At 34.7% G+C, this 21,433-nt stretch overlaps 1 protein-coding gene across 2 annotated transcripts in view; it reads left to right on the top strand.

Annotated features, from left to right (window-relative positions):
• pbx1b (pre-B-cell leukemia homeobox 1b) overlaps positions 1-20,556 on the top strand; it is a 103,713-nt gene extending 83,157 nt beyond the window's left edge. The window contains exons 4-9 of one of the 2 annotated variants that reach the window (XM_067373037.1): positions 943-1,133; positions 4,381-4,516; positions 9,177-9,336; positions 11,009-11,121; positions 13,294-13,383; positions 18,680-20,556. In XM_067373037.1, the coding sequence (XP_067229138.1) occupies positions 943-1,133; positions 4,381-4,516; positions 9,177-9,336; positions 11,009-11,121; positions 13,294-13,383; positions 18,680-18,772 (783 nt within the window). In that variant the 3' untranslated portion in view covers positions 18,773-20,556. The remainder of the gene's footprint in view (positions 1-942; positions 1,134-4,380; positions 4,517-9,176; positions 9,337-11,008; positions 11,122-13,293; positions 13,384-18,679) is intronic. The other variant, XM_067373036.1, reaches the window with a different exon arrangement.
• The last annotated feature ends 877 nt before the right edge of the window (positions 20,557-21,433 follow it).

Raw genomic sequence — 21,433 nt, 5'->3', positions numbered from 1 at the left:
GGCCCAGAGAAAACACCTGCGCTTTTGGATCATGTTTAGATATGGCTTCTTTTTTGACCTATAGAGTTTTAGCCGGCAACAGCGAATGGCACGGTGGATTGTGTTCACCGACAATGTTTTCTGGAAGTATTCCTGAGCCCATGTTGTGATTTCCATTACAGTAGCATTCCTGTATGTGATGCAGTGCCGTCTAAGGGCCCGAAGATCACGGGCATCCAGTATGGTTTTCCGGCCTTGACCCTTACGCACAGAGATTGTTCCAGATTCTCTGAATCTTTGGATGATATTATGCACTGTAGATGATGATAACTTCAAACTCTTTGCAATTTTTCTCTGAAAAAACTCCTTTCTGATATTGCTCCACTATTTTTCTCCACAGCATTGGGGGAATTGGTGATCTTCTGCCCATCTTGACTTCTGAGAGACACTGCCACTCTGAGAGGCTCTTTTTATACCCAATCATGTTGCCAATTGACCTAATAAGTTGCAAATTGGTACAAATTGTACATTTAACTTTTCCAGCCTCTTATTGCTACCTTTTCCGAACTTTTTTGGAATGTGTAGCTCTCATGAAATCCAAAATGAGCCAATATTTGGCATGACATTTCAAAATGTCTCACTTTCAACATTTGATATGTTATCTATATTCTATTGTGAATAAAATATAAGTTTATGAGATTTGTAAATTATTGCATTCCTTTTTTATTCACAATTTGTACAGAGTCCCAACTTTTTTGGAATCGGGTTTGTATATATATTTGTGTATAAAATATAAATATTATACACATATAATACATATATTTAAATGTGTTTTTTTTTGGTTATGGGACAGCAGTTTGCACCAATTCTGTAGAATGGTCTGACAGCAAACCCCTTAAGTTGTCACTTTAACCCATAACTTGTTATGGTAACATGCATCTGTCTCCATTTTCTTCTTTCCAGGCATGTAACGAGTTCACGACCCATGTGATGAACCTGCTGAGGGAACAGTCTCGCACACGGCCCATCTCACCCAAAGAGATCGAGCGCATGGTCGGCATCATCCACCGCAAGTTCAGCTCCATCCAGATGCAGCTCAAGCAGAGCACCTGCGAAGCCGTCATGATCCTGCGATCCCGCTTTCTCGACGCCAGGTCAGTGCATGTTGCTTTTCTGCCGCATTTGTTCTCATTCTTTCCCAACGCTCTTAGCGCTAAGCCTGTAACTACCACGTCCATGTAAACAAACGCTTCTGTGGTTTATTTGCACAGATTTGCACACATGCGTTTTCCCGTTCCTGATCCTTCCAGGGGGAGTCGAGGCCCCAGACTTGCGCTTTTAGAGCCACATCCAAACCCACACACACGCTTTGCCGTGTTGAGTCCATCCCTTTCTCAATGTAATCACTTGTTCCCTTTGAAACGTGCATGGGATTTGCATACATTTCTTTGCGGATAAATCGCACTGGAAGCCTGGAGTCGGAGGCATAACATTTAAATGAGCTTCATGTTTCCTTCCAGCACTCAGAATCCATTCTCTGTCTCTTTGGAGCATGCTCAGTTCCTCTGATTAATCCTCTCTTCGGCTGAGACCATGCTGTGCTCATTTGCATTTTGTGAAGAGGGGTTTTGGGGAGGAAATCGGCTCACCCTCTGTTCCGGCCCTTCAGTGCTGCATATGTAAAACCCCCTGAGATGAGCTCCAATCGCAGACTCTTAACCCACAGATGAGTGATGCAGAGAGGAGGTTGAATTCATTGTCACAGAAAGCTCAATTTACTGTCATTTTAAAGCTCTTTTCTTTCAAGTATGTGTGCGGTCTGCTTTATTCCTCTTTTCCATCTGCTTGTAGAATTTGTCTTTGCATGTTTGAATTCATTTGGAATATGCGACCATATCCTATGAAAATAGGAAGGTAGTTTATTTTTATTATTTTCTTAAGCTGTCAATCTCAGGAGGTCAAACTAAATATTAAATGTCCTGTTTCATGTAATTTATGTTTTTTAGTGTTACCATTTGGGATTGAGATTAATGTGCAGTTTTGTTATTTTCCAATAAACATCAAAATAAAAAAATAGTAAAACAAATAGGTAACAAGTCTGCATATAGAGTTTTAAATCAAACTATCTCTCAGTAGATGGCTAGATAGTTGGTATGCCATTGTTGATTGTATATTCACCATAAAGTAAGGGGAAAAATGCTATTTGTATATATATAATATATATATATATATATATATATATATATATATATATATATATATATATATATATATATATATATATATATATATATATATATATATATATATATATATATATATATATATATATATATAATATGTATATATATAATATGTATATATATATTATATATATATATATATATATATATATATATATATATATATATATATATATATATATATATATATATATATATATATATATATATATATATATATATATATATAATATGTATATATGTATATGTTAGGGCTGTCAATTTAATGGGTTAATTTAATTAATTAGTTATGGGAAAAAATAACTTTAAATTATAAACGCATTTAATGCACATGCCCTGACCCAGACCTATGTAGTTCATCTTACATTTCATAAAGTTGATTGGTGACAAACATGAAGCAGGGCAACAACCCACTGCGTGATGGTGCAATGGTCCGTTATAGAATTCAGTTAGAATGACCCTAAAATGTAATGTCTGTACAAGTTTTTGTCTCATATTTATATCATATGATATAGGTAAGCAATGTCACACGAGTAATGAGCGCAATATCACACGAGTGCTGTTTTTTAATTTTTGAATGAATCCGCGTTTTGAACTAATCAGTCGAGTGAACCAGTGATTCAGTGGCCCTTAAAGAGAGCCGTTTATATCATTCCTGAACGAATCAGCCATTTGAACTAATCGAATGAATGAATGACTCAGTGACTTACTCACTTAGATATTTACTGCCACCTACTAGCAGTTTTGGTTTCTTATTTTCTTATTAATAATAATAATAATAATAATAAAAATACATTAAAGGTATAGTTCACCCAAAAATGGAAATTCTGTCATCATTTACTCACCCTCAGGGCTGTTGAAGCCTAAAAGTTTGTCCTCCGGGTTCACAATGCATGTTTGAGCTGATTTAATAGAAAGCAACTTGCACTGACATATCTTAAAATTGGTCACTGCCATAGTTTTCTCGAGATCCACACTAGTAATGTTTCTAAAAGTTACCTATGTCCTAATTGAACCAAGGCCTAATCCTGGTTTAATCTAAGACCTGTCTGTGAAACCAGGCCTATATGTAATAAATTTTATGTTGAATCAAATAAAAAAAAGAAAAAAAAAATCTAAAGCTACTTTTTGTAATGTCTATTTGATGTTTTTCTCATTTAACACAATAATGACTTTAAAGGATCTTTTGGGGGTAATTTCTCAGCCATATTTGGTGTGTGATTAATTAGATTAACTAATTGCCATATTGTGTAATTAATTAGATTAAAAAATTTAATTTTAATATTTTCAAACTTTTATACTTTCATGTTAGATACAATTAATCGATTTGACAGCACACAAGAAAATATTTGTTTTATGTAGGTACTTTTCATGCTAGGTTTAATTTTTTATGCTTTTTTTTCAATTGTAATAGTTTATCTAACATTGAATAATAATCACAACAACAAAAGCATGTGGTTTGTGTCTCTAATTCTCTTAAAGTAATGGGTCATTAAAGTGTACATGGTCAACGTGTAAAATAAACAGTTATGAACCATAATTATTACAATATAAACCTTTAAATGATACAGTTTTGAACTGTAAAATAGACAGTAAACTAAGTGCTGTCCTATAAAACCTAAAATGTTGTAACAGTATTTTTTACGGTAAAATTCTGGCAACCACAGCTGCTGTTTTTTTACTATAAATTTTACGGGGATTTTTTATTATTATTTTTTTTTTTACAGTACAATTATTTTTTCCATACCAAGATGTTTTGCATGAAGCCTTAGAATCAGAATGGCAAGTATGCTGCCATTAAAAACACACAGGGAATTTGTCTTGGTGACAGAAGAAGCTTCCAGTGCAGAAAAAAAGTACAGACATACATATGGGTAAAGTCAATAAAAAGGAATGATAAAAAATAGTCAATAAAATGAAACGAATGTCTTAATACAGTAATAAAAATGTATAAAAATACACAGAATAATGCAAATAAATAAACAGAAATTATGTATGTGATTATGAACAGAATTACATATATGCACAGATATGCTATTTACAGATGTATAATTACAAGCAAATGAAAGTGGAATGATGCAACAAAACAAAACTACACAAGTTCTGTCAAGATGTCCACATCTGATTTGTCTGTCACTCTCTCTCTCTGTCTGCACAGGAGGAAAAGACGAAACTTCAACAAACAGGCCACAGAGATCCTGAATGAATATTTCTATTCCCATCTCAGTAATCCATATCCCAGTGAAGAGGCCAAAGAGGAGCTGGCCAAGAAATGTTCGATCACGGTCTCACAGGTGTGATCCGTTCATTATTTAATAAAATTTCATTCCCCTAAATATTACACCCACAAAAACGTATCATAGTTCAGTGATCGTGATATCATGGTTCTTTACGATTCAGTGTAGCATGGTTCTGAATGTTTATCATATTCATTTACAGTGTTGGGGGTAACGCATTACAAGTAACTTGAGTTTTGTAATCAGATTACATTTTCAAGTAACTAGTAAAGTAATCATTACTTTTTCAAATAAGTAACGCAAGTTACTTTTTCACATTTGTTGACTGACAGCTCTCCTGTCCCCATGTTGAGAGATATAAAGTGCAAAGGTGTTGTGTGCGCTGTGTGAACACGATGGTTATTGTAGTTCTAGATTAAATGTGAACATGCATTTACTCATCTCACTTGCACAAAAACATTCAGTATTCCTCATAATGAATAAAAACAGTGAAATGCAATCTCAGAATTTTACGCAAACCTGTAATAATTAACTACATCGAATTACACAAAAATATACTTTATGTATTTAATCTCACTTTATTAAACAATTTCTTTGCTGCTGACCTTCAATGATCTAATTCAACCAATAAGCAAAAATTACTTTAGATTAGGTTTAGAAATAAGAGTGTTGAACTTCCTTCACCTGTATCCTATTCTTTAATCCAGAATGGCAGCATAGCTGAAAGTTTTTTTGAGCTGCGCCCTCTACTGTACAGGTGTAAATATGCATTTTATTCAGCCTGAGGCTTATTCATTTCACTTTTGGTGTGAAAGGGCCTTAACATTTGCCAAAAATATAACTTTTTTTGTTGTTGTATCAAAAACTCATAAAGCAAGCCCAGCCCATTACTTTTCATAAAAAGTAACTAAGTAACGCAATTAGTTACTCTTTAGGGAGTAACGCAATATTGTAATGCATTACTTTTAAAAGTAACACAATTTCAGAGAATACCTTAAAATTACTATTGAACATTTTCCAATGATGTCCAAAAATGTCATTTAGGCAGGAAGCTCACTAGATGTTGAAACACAGCCGATGTTTGTTTCTACCTGTTTGGCATGTGAAATATATCAGTAATACTCACGTGAGTTCAACCTCGTGCAACTTGAAAACAAAATCATTTGCAGCATGGCACCACATGCCTCTTAGCATTTTTCATCTGCTGCGCTAAATGCATAATGCATTCTAAACTATTTAATAAATTTAGCTGAAATGATTGTATGATGCATTTAGGCCTGGTTTTCAGTCAGGCTAGCGGGGATGAGTGATGACCGCCGTGCCGTTTGTAATATAGAAACACCTTTAGCCTCTCGCGGGAACAGGAAGCTTAGCCGCAGGATTGATTAGCTTTTCATCGTAATGGTGTTTATCATTAGCACAGAGCCTCATCCGCTGGTGTATTAGCAGTAATGGGCGTTAGTGTGTGTGTTGAGTGATTGCTGTCAGTGTGTGCTGTGATCATTGCTGCCAGCACACACTGACATACTGAGATTGGTATAAGTGATCGTTTTATTTTAATGTTAGTGTGTGTGTGTGTTCTTGTATACGTGGTTTATGAGGACACAAATGTGTATAATAACATGGATATTACAAAGTAATAACAGTTCCTGTGTCCTTGTAGGGCTGGGCGATATGGCAAAAAAAATAAAATCTCCATTTTTTAGAACGATTGACCGATTCACGATTCCGTTTTTCTTTTTTTTTTTCGGTTTAACTAGTCACCTTAAAAACTTAACTACTATATGATTTAAGTAACATTCTCTTTATTAACAATCTGGTTAAAAAAAGTTCAGTTCCAAGTGCACCACCCAGGTGAAAAAAAAAGTAAATTTCTATAATATACTTAAAGTGCTCTATTTTTGTGCACTAATTTTGTACTTAATATACTAAAAATTCATCTTTAGTATTAAGATCATCTTAAGAACATCTAAGTGTACTAAACTGTGCTATTTTGAGACAGCATGAAATATGAACTAAAATGTGCTTTAAATATACTATCTCTGTATTTAAAAAATATATTTACTTGTATTACACTGAGTTCAAATGTACTATAAGTGGTATCTAAATACATTTTCTAAATACAGAGATAGTATATTATAAGTATATTTTAGTTCATATTTCATAGTGTCTCAAAATGGCACAGTTTAGTACACTTAGATGTTCTTAAGATCATCTTAAGAAGTACTAAATTAGAATTCTTAGTATATTAAGTACAAAATTAGTGCATGAAAATAAAGCACTTTAAGTATATTATAGAAATGTACTTTTTTTTTTCACCTGGGTGGTGCACTTGGAACTGAACTTTTTTTAACCAGATTGTTAATAAAGAGAATGTTACTTAAATCATATAGTAGTTAAAAAAAAAGCTCAAGCGTTTAATAACTTTGCCTTTTTCCACTGCATGCGTCTCATTTTTATAACGCAATAATGGATTTCTGAATGAACAGCCGCTTAAGACCAGTGATGTGTTCTACCAAAGACTATACTATACAAAGACAACACAAGAAGTATCAGTGTCACTCGTATTGTTTTGAATGCACGCAATATGGAGGAATAAGTCCCGCCTTCTAAATAAGAGCCAATTGCCGACTGGTAAAGTCATCGCGTCACTTCAACGGCCGTTAGAACAAAGTCGCTTTAAGACAAGTCATTTCACTCGGCGGCCATCTTTGAAACACCTCTCGGGCATCATGGGCATCATGCCCTATCTCTTTGAATGGGGAAACATCAAATTCTTCAAAACTGTTCGCCAACCTTACAATTAAATTTCATATTTGAAATCACCAATGAAATCTAACAACAACCGGCTCATAAATTTATTTTCTAAACGCTCAAATCATGACAAAAAAAATTATTTTTCAGGCTGGATCAAGCTAATGCGCATGCGCAGACCTAAATGCGCGTCTCTTCGGATGCGCGCGTCTGACTGTTTCTATAGAAACCGGTGATTCTAACAGCCGCTGAAGTGACGCGATGACTTTACCAGTCGCCGATTGGCTCTTATTTAGAAGGCGGGACTTATTCCGCCATATTGCGTTTTACACTTTCTCCCATTCAAAACAATACGAGTGACACATCTTGTGTTATTCTATAAGCTGCGTCCCAAATGATGCACTATACACTATGCACTTATACACTGTGTACTTGTGCACTATGCACTCATCCATGTAGTGCGTGAATTGTATAAGGTTATTTTGTCATTTAATAATTCCCCTCCACTACGTAAATAAAGCTGGGACAGTTGAGTGCACAAAGTGTCCAACATTCCACACTTACTTTTTTCCGTTAATTTAGTGCATCATCCGGGTATTTAAAGTGTACTTTTTCTTTTTGGAACTTTCAGTGTGAACGCACTACTCGCACTATTTATACTTAAAAACGTCATAGAATAGTGCATAAGTACGCTAATTGGGATGCACCTATAGTCTTTGGTTAGAATCACCGGTTTCTATAGAAACAGTCAGACGCGCGCCTCCGAAGAGACGCGCATTTAGGTCTGCGCATGCGCGTTAGCTTGATCAAGCCTGAAAAATAGTTTTTTTTGTCATGATTTGAGCGTTTAGAAACTAAATTTATGAGCCGGTTGTTGTTAGATTTCATTGGTGATTTCAAATATGAAATTTAATCGTAAGGTTGGCGAACAGTTTTGGAGAATTTGATGTTTCCCCATTCAAAGAGATTGCATGGTGCCCAGGATGCCCGAGAGGCGTTTCAAAGATGGCCGCCGAGTGAAATTACTTGTCCTAAAGGGATTTTGGTTCTACGTTCATGGAGCGTTGGTCCATAGACTGTGGGAGCGTCACATGGGAGCGGTTAATCAGGCGCGCCGGCGCCATCATGAGGTCGGATCATTTTCATCTCCTAATGCGCTATTGTCAACATGTCGAATTGAACACGTGCTAACATTTTTATTCAAAATCGCGATTTCTCGATTCCAAAATAATAAAATTGAGGCAAAACAAAAATTCGAATTAATCGGAAAAACCGCCCAGCCCTATGTCCTTGTAAACCAAATAGCTTAAAAAAACAGTTTTTTTTTTTAAATTCAAAAAATGCAGACAGTTTTCTGTGATGGGTAGGGGTAGTGTAGGGGGATAGAATATACAGTTTGTACAGTATAAAAACCATTACGTCTATGGAGAGTCCCTGTAAACCACAAGTTTGTCCATAACATCCATCATTGTTGTGACATCAACCAGCCGCAGCCATTTGGTTTCAACTGGTCATATGCTCAAATCAAAACATGCTATTGTAATAAAATTAACATGGAATATGTTTTAGCAATAGTGTAAACTTTTTCTATTTTTTATTTATTTATTTATTTTTTAGCAAAGAATGTACATTAAGTGTGTAATTGGTGCTTTTTCTGTGCATTTTATTGTTCTAGTGTTGCATGATGATAATGACGTAGTTTTGTGTCACCTAATAAATAGAAGTTTGATTGCAATAGCACATCTATTTGCTTCCACCATCATTAATTCATTGACACGTCTCCAACTTGGAAAAAAAATGTCACATACTATGTGTAACATTTGTCATGATTGTAATGTGTGACTGCCATGTGTTCCATCGAAGAACCTGTTTATTTTTAATAGTCCATCATGATATGAATCCATGGGGTTCAAGAAGGCACTGTACTGGAAAACACATGTCTTGATGATGTTTTTGTGGGCAGGTGTCCAACTGGTTCGGAAACAAACGAATCCGATATAAGAAGAACATTGGAAAATTCCAGGAAGAAGCCAACATGTACGCCGCGAGAACGGCTGTGAACGCCGCGAGTGTGTCCGCACATGGCAGCCAGGCCAATTCCCCGTCCACTCCAAACTCAGCAGGTGAGACAATAAACACTACACTGATTCCCATGATACCTGATGAGGTGCAGGACTTTACCTTATATAGCGATAAAGCTGATTTCTGTGTTGTGGGAAATGCCTTTTGTTGCTGTTTATGAAACACAAGAAGATTTTACAGTATGTCAAGATATAGCACATTAAAATATTTGATATGTTTTCACATGAAACAGGATGAGAGCTCTGTGGATCACAACATGTCCTGCTCCTGTCTCATTAGTTCTCTTTGTGTAAATCGGAGGACTTGTCTAGTTAAAACAAACAGCTTTGTGCTCCGTTAAAGCCATGAGAATATAAGACTATAAACTTAAGTGAGAGTTAATTCTACACAAATGAAAAAAAGATTGTGAGGGAGAGACTACTCTGTTCAGAATGTCATAGTGAGGGGCGTCAATCCTTCAGATGACAAATGAATAAAAATACACTATTGTTCAAAAGTTTGGGGTCGGTAAGATTTTTTACTGTTTTTGAAAGAAGTCTCTTCTCACCAGGGCTGCATTTATGTGATCAAAAATATAGAAATAAAAACATAATATTGTGAAATATTATTACAATTCAAAATAATGTTTTCTATGTCAATATATTGTAAAACGTAATTTATTCCTGTGATCAAAGCTGAATTTTCAGCATCATTACTCCACATGATCCTTCAGAAATCATTCTAATATGCTGATTTGCTGCTCAAGAAACATTTCTGATTATTATCAATGTTGAAAACAGTTGTGCTGCTTCATAATTTTGTGGAAACTGAATCATTTTTCAGGATTCTCTGATGAATAGAAAGTATAAAAAACAGCATTTGCTTCAAATAGAATTGTTTGTGACAATATAAAAGTCTTTGTCACTTTTTGATCAAATTAATGTGCTGCATTAAAGTATTCATTTCTGTCAAAAAAATAAATAAAAAATCTTACCGACCCCAAACTTTTGAATTGTACACACACACACACACACACACACACACACACACACACACACACACACACGCACACGCACACGCACACGCACACACACACACACACCTACACACACACATACCTACACACACACACACACACACACACACACAATACAAAACAATTATCTAAAAAGATGGATTGTGAAAGTTAAACATTTTTTCTCATTGAAACATTTGTTTCACAAAAAAGTGAAAACATTAGATTATAGAAATAAAAATATACAGGTTTGGAACAACTTGAGGGGGAGTAAATGATGACAGAATGTTCATTTTTGGGTGAACTATCCCTTTAAGACTATTGAGATAGATATTGATATAGATATACACTTTATATACAGTTTCTCACAAATATGTTTTTGTTCGCATTAATTTAAAAATAGAGTCTGCTTTCACTAGGTCAGTTTTGGACCATGTAGCCTAACTGAAAAGAAGTTCAGCTATTATTATAAATTCATTAAAAATGAAAAAACATTTTTGCACATATCTGAACTATTATCTGTGGCATCAAGCTTTCTTTTGCTGCTTGCTGAATCTCTCTTGCTTAGCAACGTCTTCTTTACGGGCTGCTTTATGATCTTATGCTCTGAAAAGCTTATCTAACTATAACTCTGCACTTCCACTCTCTTGAATTTTTCAAACTCATATTCTCTCTCGCTTATTCTGTCTCTTTCTCTGTCATGTTTGTGCACCTCTCAGGTTCTGCTGGCTCTTTTAACATGTCAAACTCTGGCGATTTGTTTATGAGTGTTCAGTCTCTGAACGGGGACTCGTACCAGGGCTCTCAGGTGGGAGCCAATGTGCAGTCACAGGTATAGTGCCAATGAATCACCACAGAAACCTCCGAGCAGGAACACACAAACTGCAGCGCATGTCATGGGGTTGTAGCAACATGATAAAAGTTTCTAGTGTGTGTGTGTTTTTTAATTAAAATTTGAATGTTGAAAAAGAAACCTTGTGAACTGCCTCTCTGTCTGCTGCCTACATGAAGCTGACTGAATTTCAACACTTTACATAGACAGCAACTCAAATAATGACTTCTGTTTGACATTAGCTTGCTGCTAACGACATCGTTAAGCATAAAATATGTATGGTACATGCAAATATTGTGCAAAATATAAAAGTTTGATCATTAACATTTCTAACCTTTCGGTATTGCATGAAATATACACTACTGTTCAAAAGTTTGAGGTTAGGGATTTTACATTTGGAAAGAAATTGAATACTTTTATTCAGGGATACCTTGATACATTAGACTGATCAAAAGAGACAGTAAAGACATTTTTAATGTTATAAAAGATATCTACTTCAAATAAATGCTGTTCTTTTGAACTCTCTATTAATTAAATGATCCTGGAAAAAAAATCCACAAAAAAGATGAAGCAGCACAACTGTTTCCAACATTGATAATAATCAGAAATGTTTCTTGAGCAGCAAATCAGCATATTAGAATGATTTCTGAAGGATCATGTGACACTGAAGACTGGAGTAATGATGCTGAAAATTCACCTTTGTTCACAGGAATAAATTACATTTTACAATATATTCACATAGAAAACAGTTATTTTAAATTTTATTATTTCACTGTTTTTACTGTATCTTTGATCAAATAAATGCAGCCATGGTGAGCAGAAGAGACTTTTTAAACTTTTGACCAGTAGTGTAAGTACACTACCGTTCAAAAGGTTGGGATCGGTAAGATTTTTAATGTCTTTAAAAGAAGTTTCGTCTGCTCACCAAGACTGCATTTATTTAATTAAAAATACAGTAAAATTAAAGTAATATTGTGAAATATGATTACAATTTAAAATAACTGTTTTCTATTTGAAAATATTTGAAAATGTAATTTATTCTTGTACTGAATTTTCAGCATCATTAATCCAGTCTTCAGTGTCACATGATCCTTCAGAAATCATTCAATATTATGATTTGCTGCTCAAGAAACATTTATTGTGTACAGATGTACAAAATATTTGTGTACAATATTTTTTTCAGGATTCTTTGATGAATAGAAAGTTCAAAAGAACAGCATTTATTTGAAATATAATCTTTTGTTACATTTTAAATGTCTTTACTGTCACCTTTGATCGATTTAATGCATCCTTGCTGAAAAAAAAAATCTTTAAATTCTTCTCAAAAAATTAAAAATAAAAATTTGTCGTGTAAAATGTTACAAAAGCTTTGTATTTCAGATAAATGCTGTTCTTTTGAACTTTCTATGCATCAAGGAATCCTGAAAAAAAAGTATACGACTGTTTTTAACATTGATAATAATAATAATAAATGTTTCTTAAGCAGCAAATCATCATATTAAAATGATTTCTGAAGGATCACGTGACACTAAAGACTGGCGAAATGATGCTGAAAATTCAGCTTTTCCAACACAGAAATAAATTACATTTTATATTATATTCCAATAGAAAACAGTTATTTAAAATTGTAATAATATTTCACAATATTACTGTTTTTACTGTATTTTTAATTAAATAAATGCAGTCTTGGTGAGCAGACAAAATTCTTTTAAAAATATAAAAAAATCTTACCAATCCCAAACCTTTGAACGGTAGTTTATATTTTTAATCAACATTTCTGCTTAATCCTCAATTTTGGATTTTTTTTGATGCAATGCATTCTGGGGTTGCATTCTACCGCAGTGCTCCTGTAGAATTTGGCCAAAATGAGGTATCTTATAAGGCAGCATATGGAATACACATCTTAAAATCCTGTCTAGGACTAGGTAGGCAGCTCACTAGGTTTCAGAACAGAGGCTTTGTAATGCGTTTTATTGTTTGCATGTCATCGTGTGTTTGTACGTCTGTGTTTCATCATGTTTTCTTTGTCTTTTATTGTTGTTTGCTTTCTTTGACCTTGCTTTCTTCTTTGTCGTGTCGTCTGACTTTGCTTTGTTTGCGTGCGTCGCTTCGTCTGACCTTGCGCTCGCGTTTTTGTGCGCTCTGACCTTGCCGTGTTGTTTTGCGTTTCAGGTGGATACCCTTCGCCATGTTATCAGCCAGACAGGAGGATACAGTGACGGCCTCGCAGCAAACCAGATGTACAGTCCGCAGGGCATCAATGTAAGGCGAGAAAAAACACTTCTTTTTTTCCCTCTTCCTCTTGTTTTGCCCTCTACCAATTATTTCAAAGCCATAGGGCTCAGAATGCCACTTAGTGGGACTTGTCTGGGAATCGTGGTCACTTAGTTGATTGCCTGTGTGTTGCGAACGCCACGGGCGGCGCGCTGCCCAGCGAGACGTGGACATGAGACCGGCCCGGCGTCTGTCTGAGCCCATCACATCCAATCAGATCGGCCCCGGCACCTGCAGCCAAGCGCCCTGCTGACGGGAATGGGGGCGAACAGGTGACACCGGCTGCAAATATATGAGTCCTCGCCGTGCCCCAAAGTCACCTGACCCTGATTATCCCCCAAAGGGCGGCAAAGAAAAACACTCTGCGGACAATCTCGCAGCCAAACGCTAAAAATAAAGGCGCTCGCCCATGGTAAAACACTCGTAGGAGGACATCCTGTGTGTTTGTTGCTTGCGTTCGGGAAGTGGGGGAACGGGAGGGGAGCTGCTGGCAACTTGGCGCGACGAGAAAATTCACAGCGACAAGCCGTGTGGTAAAGGGGAAAATCAATACGACAGACACACGGGGAGCGGAGTGTGGACTTGGGACAGCAATCCAAGCACATTGCTCAGATCAGGTTCCTGCCGAGCTAATGGGCTTGACAGCGAGCCGAGTACGAGAGAGAGAGAGAGAGGGAGGAGGGGGAGGCCGGTCAGCGTCTACGTCCCGCTTCCGTTCTGCTGCGCTTCGCTGGCCGTATGTTAATGAGATCAAATGCGTTCGGGGGGAAAAGCACGGATGTATGCAAATCCCGCTTTTTTTCTGGATCTGTGTGGAGATCTGCGGGATCAGAGAATTGTGGGCTTGACTTTGATGTACAGACATAGAAAACGTCGCTCAATTCACATCAAGCACTTTTAAAAAGCATTTCATACAGGACAGTCATTTAGGTACAAGTTGCACAATACAAAGCAGTATGATAAATTCATTTTTAATTAAGCATAAAATTTAGTTCGGTAATGTCGGGAAGTATAATAAAATAAAATTTTGGGAGTCGGCAAGATTTGTTTTATTCAGCAAGAAATTATAAAACAACATTTTATTATTACAAAAGACTTCTATTTCAAATAAATGCTGTTTTTTGAACTTCCTGAACTTCCTGTTTCACAGTTTCCACAAAAATATGAAGCAGCACAACATTGATAATAATCAGAAATGTTTCTGATCAAATCAGCATATTAGAATGATTTCTGAAGGATCATGTGACACTAAAGACTGGAGTTATGATGCTGAAAATTCAGCTTTGATCACAGGAATAAATGATATTTTATTATATATTCATATAGAAATCACTTATTTTAAATTGTAATAATATTTCACAATATTAGTGTTTTTACTGTATTTTTGACCAAATAAATACAGTCTTGGTTGGCAAAAGAGACTTCTTTCAAAAACATTAAGAATCTTTTGAATGGTAGTTTATAATATTATATAATATAGAAAAGGTAATTAATTAAATCTTAAAATGATTTACATTGTTAATGAAATGTTTCCTTTTTATGTCCAAATCTAAAATATTCTAACCATTAAATATTGCTTGTGTGAGTGCAGTCTCTATAAAATAATTTTATACTATTTTTATCCACATTAATCCTTATCCATAGAAATTCATGGTAACACTACAATAAGGTTCATTAATAAACATTAGTTAAAGGGTTCGTTCACCCAAAAATGAAAATTCTGTCATTTATTACTCACCCTCATGCCGTTCCACACCTGTAAGACCTTCGTTAATCTTTGGAACACAAATTAAGATATTTTTGCTGAAATCCAATGGCTCTGTGAGGCCTTCATAGCCAGCAATGACATTTCCTCTCTCAAGATCCATAAATGTACCATCTTAAATGTAATCGGCCATCACTATATAAGTCGTTATTTTGTTTTTTTGGCACACCAAAAATATTCTCGCCACTTTATAATATTAATATTGAACCACTGTAGTCACATAAACTGATTTAAATATATTTTTAGTACCTTTATGGATCTTGAGAGAGGAAGTGTCATTGCTCCCTATGAAGGCCTCACTGAGCCATCGGATTTCAACAAAAATATCTTAATTTGTGTTCCGAAGATTAACAAAGGTCTTACGGGTGTGGAACGACATGAGGGTGAGTAATAAATGACATTATTTTCATTTTTGGCTGAACTAACCCTTTAACTACATTAGTTAACATGAATTAAGAATGAACAATACTTCTACCGCATCTAACTTAATGGTAATTTCAACATTTACTAATATATTATTCAAATTAAAAGTTGTATTTGTTAACATTAGTTAATGCACTGTGAACTAACATGAACAAACTATGAATGACCGTGTTTTTAACCAACATTAACAAAGATTAATAAATACTATAACAAATGTATTGCTCATTGTTAGTTCATGTTGATGCATTAACAAATGAGACCTTATTGTAAAGTGTTGCCAAATCATTTGTCAGAAGGTGTTTGATCGCAGATTATTATTTATAGTTTTATCAATATAAAATGACTACTAGCAGGAGTGCATATATCGGCTCATTTAAGACTTTGAATGTGGTTCAGTCGAATCTTGTTTTATATGTACAGCTGCCCCAAAAGTATTTGCACACTTAAGTGACATTTATAAATGTCTGAATGTCATTGTATTAGATAAGTTCACCACATGAACTATGAACATTTTCAACTAGCATTTCACAACCACAAAGAGGCACAATACTTTGTGCTCATGTGTCTTTCTTTGCAATTAATGACACTTTCTTTGATATTTTATTATCCAATGCAGTGACACACATTCATTTGAAGTGTTCATTAAATTACACCATACATTAAATTGACTTTATTTAAATGTATTACAGAAAGCATTAGTGGCACACAAATGGCATAGATGACATTTGATATTGTGCATTCCCCTGACTCTTGACATCAGCAGCAGCATATATAAGAATTTTCTTCTTTCTTTTATTGAGTTTGATTGAAGAACAGACCAGCATTTCCAGCCTTTTCTGATGCCATGAAATTCAATGGTAATATCTAAAGCGCTCATAGCGTTGCTGTCTGTGAGATTAGTGATGGCTTCTGCTGCATTTGTGTTTTTCTTCCACATTTCTCTCTCAGTGTCTTTCCACTGATCCTTGTTTTATTCTCAGAGTGTTGATTCTTTTCTCTCATTGCCTCACAGTATTTTTGTGTGTCAGTACAAATGACAACCGTCACACACACAGAGCTCTTACAGGCTGATTCCTGTTTTCTGAGGACCATTTCAGAGCCACAGAAAACTGTGCTGTCAACAAAAATGACTTATAGCATTGTAGTTGACCAATGTTATCTCACAACCAATTTGTATGTATTTTACGAGGTGGCTGATTCGTATTTTTACTACCTCACTCGAACGAATTCACACGATTTGTCTAAACGGGGTAGATAATTTGTACGAGTGAGGTTGTATGAATTTGTACGAATTAGCCACCTAATTCGTACACCTAATTTTTTTTTTGACTTTGTAAACACTAACAAAGAAATATTACAAAAGATTGTTTTATGTTTTTAAGAAGAATCTTATACTCACCAAGGTTGTGTTTATTTAAAAATAGAGTAAAACTATGAAATATTACAATTTAAAATTTAAAAAAACTGTTAAAAAACTATTTAAAATTTTCTGTTTAATTTTATTGAAATATATAATAAATTCCTGTGCTAAAAGCTGAATTTTCAGCATCAGTACTCCAGTCTTCAGTGTCACATGATCCTTCAGAAATCATTCTAATATGCTGATTTGCTGCTCAAGAAACATTTCTGATTATTATCAATGTTGAAAACAGTTGTGCTGCTTCATATTTTTTGTGGAAACTGTGACTTTTTTCAGGATTCTTTGATTAATAGAAAGACAACAGCATTTATTTGAAATAGAAATCTTTTGTAAAATTATAAATGTCTGTACTGTCTTTACTTTTGATCAATTTAATGCATCCTTGCTGAATTTCTTTCAGAAAAAAAAAACTGTAATGACCCCAAACTTTGAATGTTGTGTGTATTTGTGTGTGTGTATATATATATATATATATATACACACACACACACACACACACACACACACACACACACACACACACACACACACACACACACACTACCTGTCAAAAGTTTGGAAACATTATTATTTTTAATGTTTCTTAACGAAGTCTCTATTTCATAATAAATACAGAAAAAATAATAATAATGTGAAATATTATTACAATTTAAAATTATGGTTTTGTATTTTAATATACTTTAAAATATAATGTATTCCTGTGATCAAAGCTGAATTTTCAGCATCATTACTCCAGTCTTCAGTGTCACATGATCCTTCAGAAAGGATAATATGCTTTAATATGCTGATTTATTATCAATATTGGAAACAATTGTGCTGCTTAATATTATTTTATATCTTGTGATACTTTTCAGGATTCTTTGAAGAATAAAAAGTTTAAAAATATCAGCATTTATTTAAAATAGAAATCTTTTGTAACAATATACACTATACTGTTCAAAAGTTTGGGGTCAGTAATTTTTTTCTTTCTTTTTTTTTTTGAAAGAAATTAATACTTTTATTCAGCATGGATGTGTTAAATTGATAAAAAGTGAAAGTAAAGATTTATATTGTTAGAAAAGGTTTATATTTTGAATAAATGCTGTTCTTTTCAACCTTTTATTCATCATTGAATCTTGAAAAAAGTATCACAGGTTCCAAAAAAAAATTAAGCAACACAACTATTTTCAACATTGATAATAACTGAGTATCAAATCAGCATGTTAAAATGATTTCTGAAGGATCATGAGACACTGAAGACTGGAGTAATGATGCTGAAAATTCAGCTTTGATCACAGGAATAAATTACATTTTAAAGTATATTAAAATAGAAAACCATAATTTTAAATTGTAATAATATTTCACAATATTATTGTTTTTTTCTGTATTTATTATGAAATAAATGCAGCCTTAATGAGCTTAAGAGACTTTGTTCAGAAACATTAAAAATAGTAATGTTTCCAAACTTTTGACCGGTAGTGTATATAAATATATCTCCAAAATTTAGTCTGTGGCATTTAATTTTTCACTATTTACAAATAAATTGCATTTTTCTGTCCATTTAAATGTTATTCCACCCAAAGTAAAATGGACTGACATGGATGGATTTGACAAAATATTGATTTTGAAGTATTTTTTTTCCTGATATTGTGGTTGATGGCTCTCTCATGTTGTGTGTTGGTTGTTCTCTCCATCAGGCGAATGGTGGCTGGCAGGACCCCACCACCCCCTCCTCCGTCACCTCCCCCACAGAAGGACCCGGAAGCGTTCACTCCGACACCTCCAACTGATCCTCCACACAGAACGGACTCTCTGCATCACGCCACACGCTCTTCTCTCCAGTGTGTAAATGACTTTTGAGAACACAAACAGTGCATCATCAACCCTCATCTTCACATTAACGTGTTCATGCTACCTCTCAAAACATCCACACATCACATCAGTACATAGTGTCAGCAAACAGATTCAAACCAAGACTAGGCAGATAGTTTCAGAACGCCTTCATCGTCACAACAAACATCACGTTATGTTTGAAACATTTTGCAATTTTACCATAGTGCCAAAGTACTTTATACATCTCTTCTTTAGTAACATTTACAGAAACAGATTTTACATTATAATAGACTTAGTATGCTTGAAAAAGCAGTTGATTGGGTTCACACTGCCTCGGAGCTGAAGTCAACTAGATTTCTGTTCGTGTAATAACCTTGAATAATCTCCAGAATATTTGGTCATTTAGATTATGTTGATGTACATAAGGGAAAATCATAATTTCCCTGCTTTAATGAGAAATAAAGGCAATGCAGTTATCAAATCTAGGCACAAGAGCATCATGTTACTTTGCATCTTAAAAGATTCACATGCATCACACTTCAGTTTGTCTGATATTCATGTACAGACACACAAATCCCTTTATATATCATCATCATCATCGTCATCGTCGTCGTTGAAGGATTTTCATCAGCGCACATGAGAATGCAATAAACGGCAATCAGAAGAAGCGAACAAATCCCAAATGTGAAATGGCTTTCTTTTCCAGTTTCGTACCGCGTCAGCCTTCTCTTTGGGCGACTTTGATACCAAAAACCACAGACGTGTCCGTTCTCTACGTTGACATCACTTAAACATTGTTCATGTTGTAAATTGTGTAATATCTTGGGCGCTGGGATGCGTTTCTCACGAATGTCCTGGGGCGTTGTACTCGAAACCAAAAATCCAGCTGGAATTCTGTCGCATTTCTTGAGAAGAAAAGGAAAAGCTAATGATGGCACACAAATGCAGAAATCGTTTGGATATATTTTTGATGCCCTCCTGTTGTGAATAGCCGATTCTCGTTTCTTATTTCATATTGGGCTTGTTTACAGGGCGGCCATATATTTTATTTTCTCGCAAGCATAATGTGAATGCGCGCTAGCTTCTATATGTAGATGTGCACCTTTGCTCTTGTTTTGCTCTTTTTTATATCAATCGTCTAAAATGACAAGGTCTTTACGGATGGATCTGATCTGTGATGAGGGCGTGTCGAGGGTTACTGCTCCTGAAAAGATCAGGGCCACAATCACTGCAAGTAAACTGTGACTGTGTGGGACTTGAGAATGAGACCGTGTAGAGGTTTTGGACAGTCATAGTCCTGCATCGCTTTCTTTGGTTCGCCGTCTCATCCCGGAGCAGATCCCACTTTCGAAGCGTTTCCCTTCGCTCACGACGTTTGTATCACTGCCTGCCCAGCAGCACCATATTCAGAAAAGCCTCATATAATGATGCTTTTAGTTTTTGCATATACAGCGGTTTGTAAAACATCAAATGTTTACTTTGTTGCATGTCTTTTGTTCTTTAAACTCCTGCAGTGTTTTTGAATGTTTCTTCTTTTTTATATCAAGCGCAGAGACATTCTCTTGTCAAGTTTTAACTTTTAAGATCTCTGCATATGTATAAAAGGAATAAAATGGAACAGCAAACTATTGTCTTTTTGATTCCAACTCGTTTTTGTGAAGAAAAACTAACAAGGTGTAGGTTTTTTGGTCTCTTAATTTGTACTGGTAATGCATATTCCGAATAAATAGTTTCTTTTGTTGCCATATGTTTCTCTCTGGTGTCTGATTTCATGTGGGCATTTCATTTGAATTAGTAAAACAACCTGCTTTATTTTAAAGTGTAAAATGTTGTTATGTCCGATCATTGGGTGACTTTGAATGAATTTCTGTATTACTGTACATCTCTTTTCTATTGGTTGAATTGGAAATAACATGAAATATTTCCAATAATATCTAACAATGAGCATGTCATTTTTTACAGTATTTATTCATCTTTGTTATCGTTAGTTAATAAAAATATGACTGTTCATTGTTTGATCATGCTAGCTTAGGTCCATTTAATTAATATTAACAGATACAATGTGTTAGTAAATGTTTTAATTAACATTGACTAAGATTAATGATGTGATTTAGAAGCATTTCTCATTGTTAGTTCATAATGTGGTTAACTAATGAATTTTATTGTAAAGTGTAACCATATTCAGTTTCGTGACAACAGAAAAGAGAAATGGCATTTGATGAAACTGGGAATATGGATGATTTTGTGCTGATGCACACAGAATGAGCTTTATTTTTTTCAGGGGATGCAAACGTGATCAATTTTTTTAGGTCATAGTTCAAGCAGATGATGACTGATAGAAATCACAATGTGTCAGACTGGAGATGCAGCAAAGACATATTCTACATTTTGATCTGGCTTTCTACATTTTTAAGGGAACACACTGAAGATAATGTTTAAACACTTGCAGAAAAATGTGAAACGCTTATATTTATGGGTCATTCTCAGGAAACGCTGCCATTTGTGTGCTGTGTGTCTGCAACAGAATAATCTACTGAATATGAATAATTTTAACTCATTATTGTCATTTTAAGTGATTTTTTTTCTTTTCATTTTGTCAGCCAATTTGCACGACCAAT

Source organism: Chanodichthys erythropterus, chromosome 21 (assembly GCF_024489055.1).
Source record: "Chanodichthys erythropterus isolate Z2021 chromosome 21, ASM2448905v1, whole genome shotgun sequence".
NCBI classification, from domain to species: Eukaryota; Metazoa; Chordata; class Actinopteri; order Cypriniformes; family Xenocyprididae; genus Chanodichthys; species Chanodichthys erythropterus.
Note: the sequence above shows the minus strand (reverse complement) of the source record. Positions and strands in the feature narration are given on the sequence as shown.